Source organism: Grampus griseus, assembly GCF_964374135.1.
Source record: "Grampus griseus genome assembly, chromosome: 2".
NCBI lineage: Eukaryota > Metazoa > Chordata > Mammalia > Artiodactyla > Delphinidae > Grampus > Grampus griseus.
Window position 1 is genome coordinate 61,070,534 of NC_139018.1, and position 21,610 is coordinate 61,092,143.

Consider the following 21,610-nt stretch of genomic DNA (forward strand, 5'->3'; position numbering starts at 1 on the left):
TGATCTTGGTCTTGATGATGATTTTTTGGATATGACACCAAAAGCACAAGCAACAAAAGCAAAAATAAACAAGTGGGACTACATCAAACTTAAAAGCCTCTGCACAGCAAAATAAACAATCTGCAGAATGAAAAGGCAACCTACGAAATGGGAGAAAATATTTACAAACCATCTATCTCATAAGGAGTTAATTCCAAAATATGTAAGAAACTCTTCCAACTCGATAGCAAGAAAAACAAACAATCCAATTTAAAAATGGGCAAAGAAACTCAGTAGAGACTTTTCCCAAGAAGATATGCAAATGGCCAACTGGTTCATGAAAAGGTACTCAATGTCACTAATTATCAGGGAAATGCAAATAAAAATCACAGTGAGATATCACCTCACACCTGTTAGAATAGCTATTATCAAAAAGACAAGAAAAAGACAAGAGACATCAAGTGTTGGTGAGGCTGTGTTGGAAGTGTGAGTTCAAGTGTTGGAACCCTTGTACACTATTGTGGGAAATGTAAATTGGTACAGCCACTATGGAAACAGCATAGAGACTCTTCAAAAAATTAAAAATAGAACTACCATATGATCCAGCAATCCCACTTCTGGGTATATAGCCAAAGGAAATGAAATCAGGATCTTGAAGAGATATCCACACTCCCACTTTCATAGCCACATCATTCATGATAGCCAAGATACGGAAACAATCTACCTATCAACAGATGAATGAATAAAGAAAATGTGATAGATACAGATATAGGTATACACACACAATAGAATGTCATTCAGCCATAAAAAAGAAGGAAATCCTGCCACTGGCAATGACATGGATGGACCTTGAGGACATTCTGCTAAATGAAATAAGTCAGATAGAGAAAGAGAAATACTGTATGACCTCACTTATATGTAGAATCTAAAAACAAACAAACAACAGAAAAAAAACCCTCATAGATACAGAGAACAGATTCATGGTTGCCAGAGGCAGGGAGTAGGAGATGGGCAAACTGGGTGTGGTGGTCAAAAGGTACAAACTTTTAGTTATAAAATAAATAAGTCCTGGGGATGATTTAATGTACAGCATGGTGATTACAGTTAAAATACCGTATTGTATATTTGAAAGTTGCTAAGAAAGTAGCTCTTAGAAGTTCTCAGCACAAGAAAAATAGTGTAAATATGTGGGATGATGGATGTTAACTAGACTTACTGTGATGATCATTTCACAATATACACAGGTACCAAATAATTATGTGGTACACCTGAAACTAATATAATGTTATATATTAATTATATGGCAATAGAAAAGTCTTAAGGATGGTGTCAGTGTACAGGAATACAAGACAGAACAATCAAAAAGTTGGTAAGAAAGAAGAATGCCAGAAATGCAATAGGAAGCAGGCTAAAGTTAAGCAGGTTAAAAGCAAGTTAGAAGCAAGTAACATGGAGAATCAAGGAAGCTGAGTGTCAGATTTCAGAGAGAAAAACAAAAGCTGGGAGCTATTTGCCAATGCCACTAAACGTAAGATCAGCACTCAAAAACGCTTATGGATTCTTGTTGCAGAGGAAAGTCCATTGCGTTTGGTAAGAGAAGGTGTGGGTTTAAGTACTAGCTCTGCCACTTATCACTTTCTGACCTTTGCTTTTTCATGTATAAAACAAGGACAGTATCTATCTCATCTTCGCTCTTATCAGGATATTGTGTAGCTCAAGACCAAACTGGAATAGAGTCCATGAAAATGTATTAACACCATGAGCCCAATGCAAGTGTAGATCAATATTATAAGTGACTTGATTTATAATATACCAAGTAAAGTCAAAGTATGAATATGAGACACTTCCAAGAGATGTTGAAAATCTTCAATTGGCACTATGAACAACAATCTTACAGGTGCTACCAAATACACAGTTGAATCCAAAATTTCAGTCAACTCTGGATGAATCAGTGATCACACTATTTCAGGAAAGCCAACAAAAAGCATAGGTGGTGATTATTACTAGAAATGTAAACATTTCTTTTGAATAACAAAAACTGAAAAATTATCATACCTTTAATTGTGGAGATTGCATGCTGAAACATTTTTGGATATTTTCAAATGAGGCTGATTTTCTTAGGAAAAACATCTGTGAAATAATCAAATGACAAATATACACTGACTCTAGACACTATTTGGTAAACTAAAATATCATATGACAATCGGCTAATAATAACTGTTTAAGTAAATTAATGAAATGCAGAAACACTAATTAAAATACAGGTTCTTACTGATTTTGTAATCACTGACTTCACAGATGGGAACAGAGCTTAAAATCCATCAATTAATTTTGAAAAGTGTATAATAATGGAAGCTATCTTATTTTTTTAATTCAACATATATAACAAACACGCAAGTTTCCAGAAAGTAGCACAGGTGTGTGTAAATGTGCCATAGATATGCTGGGCCATTAATCCTCTTAGCCCTGGGGCTGCACTAGTGGGACCTGGAGTGGCTACTGTTCCTCTTACTTTTCAGTGGCTACTGAACAGTCTCCTTTAAATCATGAGCAACCTCAACCTTTTACCCCATAAGGCCACACAAATATTATTACTTGCTATGAGAACTATTATACTAAAAGAGTTGCGAAGTACTAACATACCAAATAGAGTAGAAAGTACAAAAAAAATGACATATTTCATGTATGATGGTGGAAACAGACATAAAGAAGTAACTATAATCCAAAGCAGCTGTAACAATGACTGTAAAGATAGCATGAATCAGGTGTAAAGAGAGCACAGGAGAGGTGGAGGTCAATTCAGAATGGAAAGGAACCTGGATTGACCAGCTTGAAGAGGTAGCATTAGGGCTGGCCTGTAAAAGGTAGTGACATTTCCATAAACTGAGAAGGGGTTGAGAACATCCCAGGCCAACGGAATAGCCTAAACAAGCACAGAGAAGTGTCAAGGTGCTGGGATTTTAGTCCCCAAGGACTCTGGTGCAGGCAGAGTACAGGGTACCTGGAGGTTACATGGAAGCAGAAGTATAATGGGAGGTAAGATAGAAAATATAGTCAAGGCCAGGTTATGAGGCTTAGTTAAGCACTCTGACTTTGATAGGTGGAGTTATTCAGTTTGTTGAGATTGAGTGTTGTAATTACACCTGTGTTTTAAGAACATTGCAGGGGACAATAGGGAGGATGGATTAGAAATAGCCGTTAAAAACAGTAATATCTGACAGGTAGGTATAAGTAATGCTACTAGAGTAGTCTATGCATTCCAAACTAGAAAGTGTCATTTGTTGGTTCAATTATGTTTTTAAGTGATGGTCACTGTTCTAGGTGCTGTGGATAAAACAAGAATGATATGACCCCCATATCACTCAGACTAATGAAAAATAAAAAGATAAAACATATATGAGGGCAAACATTTAATAAGCAATAATGATATATGTTAAAAACAGCAAAAGTGATCTATATTAAATAGAAATATTACTCCAAAAATAAGTATTACCTGACTGTATGGGGAATACGGAAGGCGGAACAGACACATATTAAACCTAGTGTAACTGACCAGAATGGGGATTTGACTTGTCCTAGGTCAATAAGGCTCTCTACTATGTGACACTCATCATCCCAAGATATCACCAAGGGGAGTAAGGGCTGAAGGCCTTAAGGAAAGAAAAATAAAACCCTTTCTTGTTTGTCCCTCATAAAGTTCAAGATATTTATTAAACCACTAATATAAGTTTCATACCTTTCTTCTTCCCTCAATTGCTCTCTTTTCTCTCCAATTGTGTTTATTAATTAGTTTATTTAGATACACTGTAGGGATAATAATGTCATGGGCATGAGTCCAATCACCATTTAGAGAATTCAGTTTTACTCTGTTTCATAGCCATAAACAATTCCCTCCCTGCATTTGGTCAAAAGATTCATAAACATGTTCGTTTGATCATTTAAAACCTGGGCAAGCAGTGATAAATGAGTGCAAACCCAGACATTTTAGGAATTTTAGGAAAACTCACAGCAGATATCCTGCTATTGATTAGTAAATAACATCTTCTAAGTGTCATAAAGACCACAGATTTGAAAGAGGAAACATGTCCTCTGCAAAGACACTAGTGAATATTCTGAGGCATTTCCCAGAATGAGGAAGCATCAAGAAATTATTTCTGAAATCGCTAGAAATAATATCTGAACTGTAGTCACATAAAGCCACCAACCCATAATTTAGAATAAAAATTATACTTACCCTAAAACTTCTATGTTGATTTAAAGTAATGACACGTTCCTTGCTTTCAGATGTAAATTTCTCAAATAAAATTCTGCTTGCTTGCACACTCTGTGATTAAAAAAAAAAGACAACAGTTTTAAGCTATATAGTGGAATACTTTTAAAAGCCTATGATTACTGTTGCTTCATAGTATAACATTACCCAAAGAGCAATATACAGGAAAGGTAGAATTCTAGAAAACACCAGAGATGCATCAAAGTCTGGCTGCAGACTAGGTATTTGCAGTTAGGCTTTGGCATTGGACTTTAGCCAAATAGATACTTCTACATTATTTCTGACATCCCTGGTCTTAGGAGCAATCAATGATCCTGTGACCTCATAGGTTGGCATTGAATCTCTTTAGTACATCAACATCAGTATTATGAACAAAACATATCATTTGGAGTTACTGTCAATATTCAACTATTCACTGACAAATACAAGTAAGCATTCTAAATATTAATTGGAATGAAAATTTCCTTAAGTGCTTTATACTTTTAACTCAGTCAATTAAATTATACAAATATTTATTGTTGTAAGGGTTAACTGCTACAATAATTATGATTATTATTAAATGTGGTACTTCTCTATCTTGTAATCAGAGATTTGGATATATAGAAACAACTACAAGACCTAAGTTTCATAGCCTGGTGGATACATGATGAATAAAATCCTTCTATCGCTTTGTTTGCTGAAATTTTTAGGTCTCCACTAACATTTCAAAAATTCTAAATATTTATTCAATAGAAAATCGACTTTTAAAACTATCATGTAGGGACTTCCTTTGCAGTCCAGGTGTTAAGACTCGGCGCTCCCAATGCAAGGGGCCTGGGTTCAATCCCTGGTGGGAGAACTATGATCTCACATACCGCAACTAAGCCCGTGCGCTGCAACTAGAGAAGTCCGTGCACCACAGAGCCTGCGTGCCACAACAAAGACCCAGCGCAGCCAAAAAAATAAATGAATAAATAAATTTTTAAAAAGAGTGTCATGCAGTTATCACTGAGAATGGAACAGATATGCAGAAGGCTATGGGTAATTTAGAAATCAACAGCATTGAATTTTTGCTCATCCTCTCTGTTGTATTTACAGAAAGTAGTTATAGCACAATATAAAAGAATTACTGGACATTGCAGAAAGATACCTGGTCACTTTCATCATTATTCTTCAAAGACAAACTATGTGACACACAAGAGATTTTGGAACTATTTTACCATATGCTTGCATAAAATATTCAAATATGATGGAATAGCAGCTATTACATACTTAAAACAATGCTTTTAACAGTAACAAGGACAAAAATTTTAACACTGCACTTTATAGATATCAGAAGAGCAGAACCTACTAACAATCAATGATTGCTTTTTAAAAAGAGAATGTGGAAGGAGACTTTCAAGATGGCGAAGGAGTAAGACGGGGAGATTATCTTCCTCCCCACAAATACATAAGAAATACATCTACATGTGGAACAACTACTACAGAACACCTACTGAATGCTGGCAGAAGACCTCAGACTTCCCAAAATCTGGGTGGCTGACAGGATCTTGGTTCTCCAGCCATGTGTCAGGCCAGTGCCTCTGAGGTTGGAGAGCTGAGATCAGGACATTGCTCCACCAGAGACCTTCCGGCTCCATGTAATATCAAATGGCAAAATCTCGCCCAGAGATCTCCATCTCAATACTAAGACCCAGCTCCCCTCAACTGTCTCCAGCACTGTAGCACCAGCAAGCTAAAGTGCTGGACCCCCTAGGCCAAACAACTGGCAAGACAGGAACACAATCCCACTCATTAGCATAAAGGTTGCCTAAAATCATAATAAGGTCACAGAAACCCTAAAACGCAGCACCGGATGCATTCCTGCCCATCAGAAAGACAAGATCCAGCCTCATCCACCAGAACACAGGCACCAGTCCCCTCCACCAGGAAGCATACAAAACCCACTGACCAACATTAGCCACTGGAGGCAGACACCAAAAGCAACAGGAAGTACGAAACTGAAGCCTGCAAAAAGGAAACCCCAAACACAGTGGGTTAATCAAAATGAGAAGAGAGAGAAACACACACCAGATGGAGGAGCAAAATAAAAACCCATAAGACCAAACAAATGAAGAGGAAATAGGCAGTCTACCTGAAAAAGAATTCAGAGTAATGATAGTAAAGATATCCAAACTCTTCAAAACAAAACGCAGAAAATATAAGAAATGTTTAACAAGGACCCAGAAGAACTAAAGCACAAACAAACAATGATGAACAACACAACAAATGAAATTAAAAATTATCTAGAAGGACTCAATAGCAGAATAACTGAGGCAGAAGAATGGATAAGTGACCTAGAAGAAACAATACTGGAAATAACTACTGCAGAGCAGAATAAAGACAAAAGAATGAAAAGAATAGAGGACAATCTCAGAAACCTCTGGGACAACATTAAATGCAACAACATTCAAATCATAGGGGTCTCAGAAGAAGAAGAGAAAAAAAAAGGGACTGAGAAAATATTTGAAGAGATTATAGTTCAAAACTACCTTAATAAGGGAAAGGAAATAGTCAATCAAGTTCAGGAAGTCCAGAGAGTCCCATAGAGGATAAATCCAAGGAGAAACATGCCAAGACACATATTAATCAAACTATCAAAAATTAAATGCAAAGAAAAAATATTAAAATCAGCAAAGGAAAAACAACAAATAACATACAAGAGAATCCCCATAAGGTTAACAGCTGATCTTTCAGCAGAAACTCTGCAAGCCAGAAAGGAGTGACAGGACATATTTAAAGAGATGAAAGGGAAAAACCTACAACAAAGATTACTCTACCCAGCAAGGATCACATTCAGATTCCATGGAGAAATTAAAACCTCTACAGACAAGCAAAAGCTAAGAGAATTCAGCACCACCAAACCAGCTTTACAACAAATGCTAAAGGAACTTCTCTAGGCAGGAAGTGCAAGAGAAGGAAAAGACCTACAATAACAAACCCAAAACAATTAAGAAAATGGTAACAGGAACATACATAGTGATAACTACCTTAAATGTAAATGGATTAAATGCTCCAACCAAAGGACATAGGCTGGCTGAATGGATACAAAAACAAGACCTGTATATATGCTGTCTACAAGAGACCCATTTCAGACCTAGGGACACATACAAAGTGAAAATGAGGGGATGGAAAAAGATATTCCATGCAAACGGAAATCAAAAGAAAGCTGGAGTAGCAATTCTCATTTCAGACAAAATAGACTTTAAAATAAAGACTATTACAAGTGACAAAGAAGGACACTACATAATGATCAAGGGATCAATCGAAGAAGAAGATATAAAAATTGTAAATATTTATGCACCCAACATAGGAGCACCTCAATACATAAGGCAAATGCTAACAGCCATAAAGGGGGAAATCGACAGTAACATAATCATAGTAGGGGACTTTAACACTCCACTTTCACCAATGCACAGATCATCCAAAATGAAAATATTTAAAGAAACACAAGCTTTAAATGATTCATTAAACAAGATGGACTTAATTGATATTTATAAGACATTCCATCCAAAAACAACAGAATACACTTTCTTCTCGAGTGCTCATGGAACATTCTCCAGGAGAGATCATATCTTGGGTCACAAATCAAGCCTTGGTAAATTTAACAAAATTAAAATCATGTCAAGTATCTTTTCCGACCACAACTCTATGAGACTAGATAACAATTACGGGAAAAAAATTTGTAAAAAATACAAACACATGGAGCTAAACAATACGCTACTAAATAACCAGGAGATCCCTGAAGAAATCAAAGAGGAAATCAAAACATACCTAGAAACAAATGACAATGAAAACACGATGACCCAAAACCTATGGGATACAGCAAAAGCAGTTCTAAGAGGGAAGTTTATAGCAATACAATCCTACCTTAAGAAACAAGAAACATCTCAAATAAACAACATAACCTTACACCTAAAGCAATTAGAGAAAGAAGAACAAAAAAACCCCAAAGTTAGCAGAAGGAAAGAAGTCATAAAAATAAGATCAGAAATAAAGGAAAAAGAAATGAAGGAAAAAATAGCAAAGATCAATAAAACTAAAAGCTGGTTCTTTGAGAAGATAAACAAAATTGACAAAGAATTAGCCAGATTCATCAAGAAAAAAAGGGAGAAGACTCAAATCAATAGAATTAGAAATGAAAAAGGAGAAGTAACAACTGACACTGGAGAAATACAAAGGATCATGAGAGATTACTACACACAACTATATGCCAATAAAATGGACAATGTGGAAGAAATGGACAAATTCTTAGAAAAGCACAAGCTTCTGAGACTGACCAGGAAGAAATAGAAAATATAAACAGACCAATCACAAGCACTGAAATGGAAACTGTGATTAAAAATCTTCCAACAAACAAATGTTCAGGACCAGATGGCTTCACAGGTGAATTCTATCAAACATTTAGAGAAGAGCTAACACCTATCATTCTCAAACTCTTCCAAAACATAACAGAGGAAGGAACACTCCAAAACTCATTCTATGAGGCCACTATCACCCTGATAACAAAACCAGACAAAGAGGTCACAAAAAAAGAAAACTACAGACCAATATCAATGATGAACGTAGATGCAAAAATCCTCAACAAAATACTAGCACACAGAATCCAGCAGCACATTAAAAGGATCATACACCATGATCAAGTGGGGTTTATCCCAGGAATGCAAGGATTCTTCAATATACACAAATCAATCAATGTGATACACTATATTAACAAACTGAAGGATAAAAACCACATGATAATCTCAATAGATACAGAAAAAGCTTTCAACGAAATTTAACACCCATTTATGATAAAAATCTGCCAGAAAGTAGGCATAGAGGGAACTTACCTCAACATAATAAAGGACATATATGACAAACCCACAGCCAACATCGTTCTCAATGATGAAAAACTGAAACCATTTCCTCTAACATCAGGAACAAGACAAGGGTGTCCACTCTCACCACTGTTATGCAACATAGTTTTGGAAGTTTTAGCCACAGCAATCAGAGAAGGAAAAGAAATAAAAGGAATCCAAATCGGAAAAGAAGCAGTAAAACTGTCACTGTTTGCAGATGACAAGTTACTCTTCATGGAGAATCCTAAAGATGCTACCAGAAAACTACTAGAGCTAATCAATGAATTTGGTAAAGTAGCAGGATACAAAATTAATGCACAGAAATCTCTTGCATTCCTATACACTAATGATGAAAAATCTGAAAGAGAAATTATGGAAACACTCCCATTTACCATTGCAACAAAAAGAATAAAATACCTAGGAATAAACCTACCTAAGGAGACAAAAGACCTGTATGCAGAAAACTATAAGACACTGATGAAAGAAATTAAAGATGATATAAATAGATGGAGAGATATACCATGTTGCTGGATTGGAAGAATCAGTATTGTGAAAATGACTATACTACCCAAAGCAATCTACAGATTCAATGCAATCCCTATCAGACTACCAATGGCATTTTTCACAGAACTAGTAAAAAAATTTCACAATTTGTATGGAAACACAAAAGACCCCAAATAGCCAAAGCAATCTTGAGAAAGAAAAAAGGAGCTGGAGGAATCAGGCTCCCTGACTTCAGACTATACTACAAATCTACAGTAATCAATACAGTATGGTACTGGCACAAAAACAGAAATATAGACCAATGGAACAGGATAGAAAGCCCAGAGAGAAACCCACATACATATGGTCACCTTATTTTTGATAACAGAAGCAAGAATATACAATGGAGAAAAAACAGCCTCCTCAATAAGTGGTGCTGGGAAAACTGGACAGCTACACGTAAAAGAATGAAATTAGAACACTCCCTAACACCATACACAAAAAGAAACTCAAAATGGATTAAAGACTTAAATGTAAGGCCAGACACTATAAAACTCTTAGAGGAAAACATAGGCGGAACACTCTATAACATAAATCACAGCAAGATCCTTTTTGACCCACCTCCTAGAGAAATAGGAATAAAAACAAAATAAACAAATGGGACCTAATGAAACTTAAAAGTTTTTGCACAGCAAAGGAAAACACAAACAAGACGAAGAGACAACCCTCAGAATGGGAGAAAATATTTGCAAACGAAGCAACTGACAAAGGATTAATCTCCAAAATTTACAAGCAGCTCATGCAGCTCAATATCAAAAAACAAACAACCAAACCCAAAACTGGGCAGAAGACCTAAATAGACATTTCTCCAAAGAAGGTATACAGATTGCCAACAAACACAGGAAAGGATACTCAACATCACTAATCATGAGAGAAATGCAACTCAAAACTACAATGAAGTATCACTTCACACCAGTCAGAATGGCCATCATAAAAAAATCAACAAATAATAAATGCTGGTGAGGGTGTGGAGAAAAGGGAACCCTCTTGCGCTGTTGGTGGGAATGTAAATTGATACAGCCACTATGGAGAACAGTATGGAATTTCTTTATAAAACTAAAAATGGAACTACCATATGACCCAGGAATCCCACTACTGGGCATATACCCTGAGAAAACCATAATTCAAAAAGAGTTGGGGCTTTCCTGGTGGCGCAGTGGTTGAGAGTCCGCCTGCCGATGCAGGGGACACGGGTTCATGCCCCGGTCTGGGAAGATCCCACATGCCGCGGAGCAGCTGGGCCCGTGAGCCATGGCCCCTGAGCCTGCGCATCCAGAGCCTGTGCTCCGCAACGGGAGAGGCCACAACAGTGAGAGGCCCGCGTACAGCCAAAAAAAGAAAAAAGAAAAAGAGTCATCCGCCACAATGTTCATTGCAGCACTATTCACAATAGCAGGACATGGAAGCAACCAAAGGGTCCATCGACAGATGAACTGATAAAGAAGATGTGGCACATATATACAATGGAATATTACTCAGCCATATAAAGAAACGAAATTGAGTTATTTGTAGTGAGGTGGATGGACCTAGAGTCTGTCATACAGACTGAAGTTAAGTCAGAAAGAGAAAAACAAATATCGTATGCTAACGCATATATACGGAATCTGAAAAAAAAAATGGTTCTGAAGAACCTAGGGGCAGGACAGGAATAATGATGGAGATGTAGAGAATGGACTTGAGGACACACGGGAGGGGGAAGGGTAAGCTGGGACGAGGTGAGAGAGTGGCATGTACTTATATATATTACCAAATGTAAAATAGATAGCTAGTGGGAAGCAGCCACATAGCACAGGGAGATCAGCTTGATACTCTGTGAGCACTTAGAGGGGTGGGATATGGAGGGTGGGAGGGAGATGTAAAGGGGAGGAGATATGGGGATATATGTATATGTATAGCTGATTCACTTTGTTATAAAGCAGAAAGTAACACACCATTTTAAAGCAATTATACTCCAATAAAGATGTTAAGAAAAAAAAAGAGAGAGAGAATGTGGTCCATATCCTTGAACCTGTCAGGATATGGCCCAGCGCAATTACAGCATTGCTTACCTGATACATGATGTAAAAATTCTCCTCCTCTACTACAGGGATATTGCTAAAATTAGTATGCATGTAATAAAAGCTGGGATGCAGATGGAAAGGGAAACAGTTTTGCTGCCTTAAAAGTCAGTTATGACTTCTGCTTCCAATTATGACATGCTAGGTACTTCTACTGAGAACAACTGCTGAGAACAGCTAAGAAAGTATGTATTATGTCCAAGATAATCTTCAAAGCATCAAAAAGCTAACAAGATGATGAAGAAATACTGAGTAAAAATATAGGAAAAAGCAAAAACCTGAAAATGTAAACCCAGTTTTCAAAGGTGATTTTGTTTGCAAGATATTTGCCAAAACCGTTGCAAAGCTGAGCTGCACATCTGCAACTTTTTAGGGCAAGAATGACAGAAATCCAAGCCCAGAATCTTCCTGAGGTTTGGAAACTGATTTTATATATATATAATATACAAGTATCCAAGGCTACAGGGATATTACAGGGCTATATCCTCAGATTAGGAGTGAATGGAAGTAAATCAACATTTGTGTATACTTTCAGCCTAGGTTCTGTCACAAGGTGTTCATAGAAACTCAAGCCTCAATCTTAAATTTAGGTTGAGTGGTACAGATCTCAGGTTCTGGAAAAAAATTTTTTTCTCTAGAGGAGAAACTGCCATTCCAGGTCTCAAATACTTACTAAAAATAATGTTTTAAATACAATGATAAATATTTAAAGACAGACAGGTACACAGAGAAACAAAACACCAGAACATAATAGGTTTGGAGGAAATATATAAATTCTAAAAAGAAAAATACAAAACCAAATTTAAAAATACAGAGAACAAGTTTAACAATATATTAGACATAACAGAAGAAAGAATTTATGAACCTGAACTAAAGACAGATTAGAAGAAATTGTCCAGGATCCAGTTTCAAGAGAAAAAAATGTAGCTAATACATGCGACTAAAGTCCCAGAAAATGAAAGAGAGAATGGACAGAGGCAAAATATGAAGAAATAGTGACTAAAAATTTGACATAGCTGATGAAAGATATCAAACCACAGATTCAAAAATCCCAATCTTTCCTAAATACAATAAATAAGAAGAAATGTACAACTAGACACATCATACTGAAACTGTATAGAAGAAAAGAGAATAACTAAAAAGTTAGGGGAGGATGCAGAGAATTGATTATCTTCAAAGGATTCATACTTAAGACTCAATTCTCAACAGCTATAGTGGACACCAGAAAATTGTGGAACATCATTAGTGTGCTAAAAGTAAATATTTGCAATAGTATTATCCCCAAGTAAAATATCCCACAAGCATGAATATAAAGACATTTGAAACAAAGAGAAAACAGGATTTTACCACTTCCCTTAAAGCAAGCTCTAAAAGATATACTTTAGCAGAGGGCAAAATGATTCCAGACAGGATGGTCTGAGATGCTCAAAAAATAGAAAGGTTCATTTTTATAGTATAATGTTATATAAGTAATTTAGTGTTGTAAGCAAAAGTGAATAGATGAAAATCTGTGTTAAAAAATAATTTTTGCCCACAAAAAAAAAAATAGAAAGGCAAAGACAGAGAGATAAATACATGGGTAAAACATAAGGAATATTGCATAAAATGATAAGAATAATGTCTCTGGAATTTTAAAAGATAAGGATCTAAAAATGTATCAAAGTTAGAGCATATTAAATCAAAAAGGAGTAAATGGAATAAAAGGTTTAAAGTCATTGTAGTTTCCTGGAAGAGGATAAAGGTATTGATTAATATTAGATATTGAGGGACTTCCCTGGTCTAGTGGTTAAGACTCCATGGTTCCACTGCAGGGAGCACAAGTTTAATCCCTGGTTGGGGAACTAAGATCCCATATGCTGCATGGTGCAGCCAAAAATTTAAAACAACAACAACAACAAAAAAACATTAGCTACTGATAAGTTAAACATATATATTCTATGGAAACCATCATAGGAATAAGAAACAATATATATAACTTCCAAAGTAGGCATGATAAAACACAATTTACCCAAATAGTTAAAAAATGGAAATAAGGGCAGAAGACCTTAACAGACATTTCTCCAAAGACATACAGATGGCCAGTAGGCACGTGAAAAGATGCTCGGCATCACTAATTATTAGAGAAATGCAAATCAAAACTACAGTAAGGTACCATCTCACACCACTCAGAATGGCCATCATTAAAAAGTCTACAAATAACAAATGTTGGAGAGGGTGTGAAGAAAAGGGAACCCTCCTACACTGTTGGTGGGAATGTAAGTTGGTGCAGCCACTATGGAAAACATTACGGTATGGAGGTTCCTCAGAAAACTAAAAATAGACTTACCATATGATCCAGCAATCCCACTCCTGGGCATATACCCAGACAAAACTATAATTCAAAAAGATACATGCACCCCTGTGTTCATAGCAGCACTATTCACAATAGCCAAACATGGACACAACCTAAATGTCCATCGACAGATGAATGGTTAAAGAAGATGTGGTACATATACACAATGGAATACTACTCAGCCATAAAAAAGAATGAAATAATGCCATTTGCAGCAACATGGATGCAACTAGAGACTATCATAATAAGTGAAGTAAGTCAGAAAGAGAAAGACAAATACCATATGATATCACTTATATGTGGATTCTAAAATATGGCACAAATGAACCTATCTACAAAACAGACTCACAGGGCTTCCCTGGTGGCGCAATGGTTGAGAGTCCGCCTGCCGATGCAGAGGACACGGGTTCATGCCTTGGTCCGGGAAGATCCCACATGCTGCGGGGTGGCTAGGCCCGTGAGCCATGGCCACTGAGCCTGCACGTCCGGAGCCTGTGCTCCACAATGGGAGAGGCCACAACAGTGAGAGGCCCGCGTACCGCAAAGAAAAAAAGAAAAAACAGACTCACAAACAGAGAACAGACTCGTGGTTGCCAAGGGGGAGGGTGGTAGGGGAGCGAAGGACTGGGAGTGTGGGATGAGCAAATTTAAACTACATATATAGGATGGATAAACAACAAGGTCCTACTGTAGAGCACAGGGAAATATATTCAATATCCTGTGATAAACCATAATGGAAAAGAATTGTTTAAATGTCTGTATGTGTGTAACTGAGTCACTTTGCTGCACAGCAGAGATTGGCACAACATTGTAAATCAACTCTACTTCAATAAAAAATAAATAAATAAAAATTTTAAAAATTAAATCAGAATATATTATATGCAGACCACTGACATTTTTTTAAAGGAATAATAAAAAAGATAAATTTAAGATAGGAAATAAAAGGAGAACATAAAACAAACAAAAGGCAGCATCTATGAAAACAAAAATCAAATGGCAGGATAAAACAAAAAATATCAGTAATCATAATATATATAAACAGGTAAAATTTGCTTTTAAAAGAAATGAGACACACAGATCTTTGTATCTAAATATCATTTCCCATTCAAAGAAACCAGGAGTCTCTGAACAAAGGTCTGATTACAGTTCTGGTGAATGGAAAGTGTTCTGGGCCCTCTTTTTGTACCAGAAAGTCCTGTTGGATCCTTTTCCTTCTGGTCATTGGGTGTGAACAACCACCAGTACCAATTTACTTCTGGACTACCTTTCTAATACATTAATCCATCATCACCAGTTCTAACCAACGCTTCTTATAATTGCTACAATTCCTACTTCTGTTCAGACAATTCTGCCTACTCTCAATTCCCTATATTCACACTTTTCTATATACAAAGACAGAAGAATACATGCTCATACTTTATAAACACACAGTTTAGACAACATTGTACTCATATTGCAGACCTCCCCTATTGTGTCAGTTCATTTAGAATCAGACGCTATCAGTGGAGGATAAAGAGAGAGGGAGCAACATGCAGGGGGAGCCTTCAGACCATGATGTAGATCTGACAACTGTGGAAGTGGAAAAGAGAGAAAGGACTGGGTAGGAAGAGCTTCAGATTATGGACCAGTTCTGAGAAAGAGTCAGCCAGGCAGATGGAAAGTCTCTGAGCCAAAGCACCTGATAAAACAGTCCCACATTGAACTGGAAAGGGTCAGCTTTAGAAAGCCCCTGTGCTTAGTCACTGTCTGGGAGCAGTCCAGAGGAAGAATGGCCCTGGAGTGAATGCCACGGTAGATCTACAGGACAGCAGCTGGAGGCTGGCCAAGTATGCTCTTCCATCAGATTCTCTTGAAGGAAATGTGAGCATCATATCTTTTTTTGTGAATGCCACACCTACTTACACAATTAATATTCACCCATCTTTTACATTAAAGAATCTTTTATATAATTTGTTATTAATCTTCTCTTTTTAGTTCATGGCATCGTTTCCCAAAAAAATATAATTATTATTTTCTTAAGTAAATGAAAAGTTTAGATTACACTTAAAAAAAGGAAGTGCAAATATACACAATAATCTTCCAATTTAAATTACACATACACTTTGGCCAGGAATTTCAAATAGAAAAAATACACATACGTATGCAAAGATACGTGCAAGTATGTTTTAAGAGAAAAAAAATCAAGATGCAGAACGATATAGATTACCTTATTCCACATATGTAAAAACATTAATCCGCACGAACCTGCATGACATAAATAAAAATGAAAATGTCCAAATAGATACATACAATGTATTTGACAATAGCTGATCTCAGGGAGAAGAGGACTGGGGAGGACAGCATTCAAGATGGGGAGTGCTCTTTATGCCATACACATCTTTGTATTTGAATTTTTTCTGCTACTTGTGCAAGTTCTTAAGTAATTTTAATAGGTCTTACCACTCTGAAAACAGCACAGACAACAATATTGCTAAAGAAAATAATGGTTTAACAAAAGACAAACTAGAAAGAAAATTTTGAAAAGAAACCACAAAATAGAATAATGTTAGTAACACCAAATTAACCACATGCCACTTATATGGCTCATATAAAACAAAACAAACAACAAAGAGATGATTAAAATGAAAATATTCCTGAACACAAACAGATAACAACACAGGGCTGGCCATATTAGAGTAGAATTGCAGCATTAAATAGGCCAAAGTAGGTCATTCAAAACTGATAAGAGACAGAATTCATAAGAAAGTAAAACACTGCCAAATTCATAATAAAGATAAACAGCTTCTACTCACATAAAGTAAAAGCTATTAGTAACATATGGAGAAATGGACAAAACACAGGTGCATTGAAAATCTCAAAAAGTATTTTTTAGATCAAGTGAAAGAACTATGCCACAGAAGAATGCAATAACAGAACAATATAACAGCCCTACCTATTATTAACTGAGCACTTACCATTCAACAGGCAACACACTATACAGTCTCTTATTAAATCCCCAGAACACCCAAATTACATACAAAACTCTGAGACTTCAAGAAGTTAAGACACTTATGAAAACAAAGTTAAGATACTTAAGAAAAACTTATGGTTACCAAAGAGGAAAGCGGAGAGAGATAAATTGGAAATTTGGAATTAACAGACACATACTACTATATATAAAATATTATAGATAAACAACAAGGACCTACTGTATAGCATAGGGAACTATATTCAATATCTTGTAATAACCTATAATGGAAAAGAATCTGGAAAAGCAAACACATATACATACATATATATATATGTGTGTGTGTGTGTGTGTGTGTGTGTATAACTGAATCACTTTGCTGTACACCTGAAACATGGTAAATCAACTATACTTCAATAAAAAAATAAAAATTTTTAAAAAGAAGTTAAGATACTAATACAAGGGTATCCAGAAAACAAGTGGGATTCAAATCCAAGATTGTCTGATTACAAAGCCTGCACACCACTTAGTGCGGCTACAATATAAGTCACTGCATATAATAGCACTGAATTAGTATTGTAGATACTATTGGGATATCTAGTAAACCACAAAGCAAATATCAATAAATTCCAAGAAACTGTTACTCTAAAGAACATATTTTCTTATGTTAATAAGGATAAACAATAAAAATTAAACAAAATAATTTCAACAAGTTAAAAAAACACTTCCCCCCATAAGTTGTGTATCAATAAGATAAAGAAAACTGCAATAGAAATTATTTAGAAAATAAATGAACATACCATAAATAAAAATGTATGAAATAAGGTCAAAATACTTATATTTGTTAAAAATATGAAAAGTAAAGAAATTAAATTTTCAACAAGAAATTAGGAAAATGCCCAAATAGAGATGTCAACCTTCTGTGGAAGCAGGAAACAAATAAACAAAACATTTTGAAAAAAAGAAACAACAAAAACTCAGAGGGGCAAAAACTGAATTTATAACTAATCCAAAAGTTTTTTGGTCAAATATGGTAGGTTGGACTCATTTGTTTTTCTGGATGACTGGTCATGATATCTAATAGCTACGGAATCATACACCATAAACCTTGCTAAAAAAATTAAAGACATGGTTTTACACTAGTGTGGGTATAGTAATTTGACAAGTAGAGAATAAAGCACTTGTAATTGAAAATAAATGAGAAAAGACAAAAAAATATACTAATTTCTAGAAAATTCATTCTAGGGAAGAAAAAAATTCCCCAAATATCATTAGAAATGGGAAAGAAAACAATGCAACTTTAGAAATGGAGATTAAAACTAAAGAGAGAATATATACAAACTCTGCATATAAGCTTATAAATTTCAACTGAATACATGGCTTTCTGTAAGAATATGTTACCAATTGACTTCAGAAAAAATATTAAACATGAATAACCCAAGAATTAGAAAATAAAAAGTTTTAACTATCAAAAAATTACCTTCCCAAACAGTTCAAATGTTTCAAGACAATGAATTCTTCCACATTTTCAAGGTTATTCCTAAGCTATTTTAATTCCAGAATATTAAAAAAGAAGAAATGCTACCCAATTAACTTTATAAAGCAAGAATGACTTTGATAACAGAGTCCAACAAAAAAAATACACTAAATACATATTTCACTCATGAGTATATATTTTAAAAATACAATAAAATATTGCCTAACAGAATTCAATACAATATTTAAAAATAATACATCATAATCAAGGAATATAAAGATGTTTCAATATCAACAATGATGTTGATGACCATTTCAAACAAGAGCACATATGGACAGAATTTCTTTGATTTAATCTTATCTCTGAATTTATTATGCTAATACCCTGGTATGCTTTCCCCATGATTAACTTTTTTGTCTTATTCTTTCCTGATATATGTGTTATCAGTAAGCTATCTAGGATCCTATGCAAATAACCTAATTCTAAATACCATTAAAAATGCATGCACCATGATGTCCATCACAGAATTATTTTAAGAGGAAAATATAAGTAGGAAGAAGAAAGGGGCAGGGGGAAGGAGAATAAAAGAAGAGGAGGAGGAAGAAAAAGAATTTTTAACAATGAAAGAAAATGGACGAGAAAGTGGGCAGTGATTGTCTTGAGGGAGAAAAATAACAGATGATTTTGGTTTTCTTCTCTTCATTTTTCTAATTTTTAAAATAAGCTGTATAACATAAAATGAGAACAAGCAAACACTTTAAGGGAAGAAGAAAATAGATTACTAATTGTATTGGGTAGTTTTAAACTTTCTTAAACATTAACTAAAAATGCACTTTTAAAAGCAAATGAAAATATCATAAAGATCTTCTAAACAACCCAAGAAGCTTTATATCTTGTCAGTCAAAAAAATGATTCATTCAGAAAGAAAAGAGAATACTCTTTTTGACTGGGTAAATTAACATGGATAAGTACAACATTTTTTTTTAGAAATATACATATAAGTGTATGTGCATAAGTGTACATATAGTTAGGGGTTATGTGTGTATATATGTATACACATATAACACATACATATAAAAATTATTTATTTTATATGTATAATTTCTATAGTGCCATCCAATCATTCAATTATGTCAATCTTTACCGACAATTTACATAACAACTATCCAGTAAAATTTAATGTCATAGTCAATTATACAGTCTAATTATTAAACAACAATAGAGAAAGGTCATTCAGTATTTTACCTCATATTTTGGATATACGGTTTCCTTTATGACAGATACTGGAACAGAGAATTTGGGTGAAGTCAGATTCCAAAACAACTTGGTAAATCCTGGATAAGCAGACACCTTTGAAAATAACATAAAAGGCTATTAGAAACTAACAAATGGTCCCTAGGGTAAATACCCAAGCTCCTATCAAAATTAGTTCTAGCTGCTGAGAAAATGAGGTGATTGGTTCCACAGTGTCTGCAAATCTGGGAAAGACAATTTATCATACCCATCAGATTAGCAAAAATATAGTCAGCAATTTCAAGTGATGCCAAGGATGTGGGAAATTAGTAGAACCACACTAGACGCAAACTGGCCATTTCTAGTAAAATAGAAAATGTACATGCCGCATAATCCAATAATTTCACTTCCAGCTACATATTCTAAGGAAATTCTTCCACATATTCATGAAGAGATATGTACAAGGATGCTGATACAGCATACGAAATAGCAAAAAACAAAGCCCAATTTAAATGTCAATTAATAGAGAAACAGATGAATAAAATGTGGTGAATTCTAATAACTAAACACTGTAAAGCCATTCCAGCACAAAAATTACAAACCATAGATGGATCTTAGAAGCACAGTACTAACAGTAAAATAAGTAACTTTTAGAAAGATACATACAAAATCGTGTCATTTATATAAATGTACCTAGAACACACAGAACTATAGTATTTATTGTTTAGGGTCATAAGTACATCTAATAATGTATAAAATCATGGACTGGAAAAAAAGATAATTGTAACAATAACTGTCCTTGAGTAAAAAGGAAGAGAAATGGAATTACGAAGAAGTACAAGAGGACTTAATTTGTTTTTAAAATGTCTTTTAAAAAATCTGGAACAAGTATAACAAAATATTACTTACAAATTTTTGATAACATGTACCAATGTGTTTGTTAGTTTGGTTTCTGTATTTATTTGTTTCTTTAAACCTTTTCAAATAAAATTTAATCAGGCATAGAAGAATTTTTAGGGAGGTGAAACTATCCTGCATGATACTAGAATTGTGGCTAAATGATATTCAGTTCTCAAAACCACCGAACTTTATAGCACAAAGACTGACACAATGTATGCAAATTTTTAAAAAATCATTTAGGAGGTCAAGAGGAATCCCTGGATAGTAACCTTGGAAATGAGTAGGGTATATAAGACTAAAGGCAAAAGAAACTGTATGTAGCACTACACTTTAGTTGATAAAGTTGTTTCCCACAGGAATATGGGTTAATAATTCTGATACTTCTATACTGGAATTAAACAATTAAGTAAATGGATGGAGGATGGTGGGAGCCAGGTTTGTCACTCACTGTAGGGAGCTTAAAGATAAGTAAGGGAGGAGGTTAGAATGATACATGTGGTCATGAATTAGAGTTGTAGACATCAGTATGAACTCATGCTTAGCTTAAGTTAGACAAAGATGGTTACATATACGACAATCCAAAACCTGTGGGATGTGGCAAAAGCAGTTCTAAGAGAGAAGTTTATTGCTATACAAGCCTACCTCAAGAAACAAGAAAAATCTCAAATAAACAGTCTAATCTTACACCTAAAGGAACTAGAGAAAGAAGAAAAAACAAAACGCAAAGTTAGCAGAAGGAAAGAAAGCATAAAGATCAGAGCAGAAATAAATGAAATAGAAACAAAGAAAACAATAGTAAAGATCAATAAAACTAAAAGCTGGTTCTTTGAGAAGATAATCAAAATTAATAAACCATTAGCCAGACTCATCAAGAAAAAGTGGGAGAGGACTCAAATCAATAAAATTAGAAATGACAAAGGAGAAGTTACAACAGACACCGCAGAAATACAAAGCACCCTAAGAGACGACTACAAGTAACTCTATACCAACAAAATAGACAACCTGGAAGAAAT

At 35.0% G+C, this 21,610-nt stretch overlaps 1 protein-coding gene across 1 annotated transcript in view; it reads right to left on the bottom strand.

Annotated features, from left to right (window-relative positions):
- The window catches only part of TTC6 (tetratricopeptide repeat domain 6), a gene marked incomplete at both ends in the record, with an annotated part of 196,312 nt that overhangs the window by 66,625 nt on the left and 108,077 nt on the right, over window positions 1–21,610 (bottom strand). Inside the window, 3 exons of the mRNA XM_082649376.1 lie at window positions 2,035–2,109; window positions 4,214–4,303; window positions 19,710–19,814. Of these exons, the coding sequence (XP_082505502.1) occupies window positions 2,035–2,109; window positions 4,214–4,303; window positions 19,710–19,814 (270 nt within the window). The remainder of the gene's footprint in view (window positions 1–2,034; window positions 2,110–4,213; window positions 4,304–19,709; window positions 19,815–21,610) is intronic.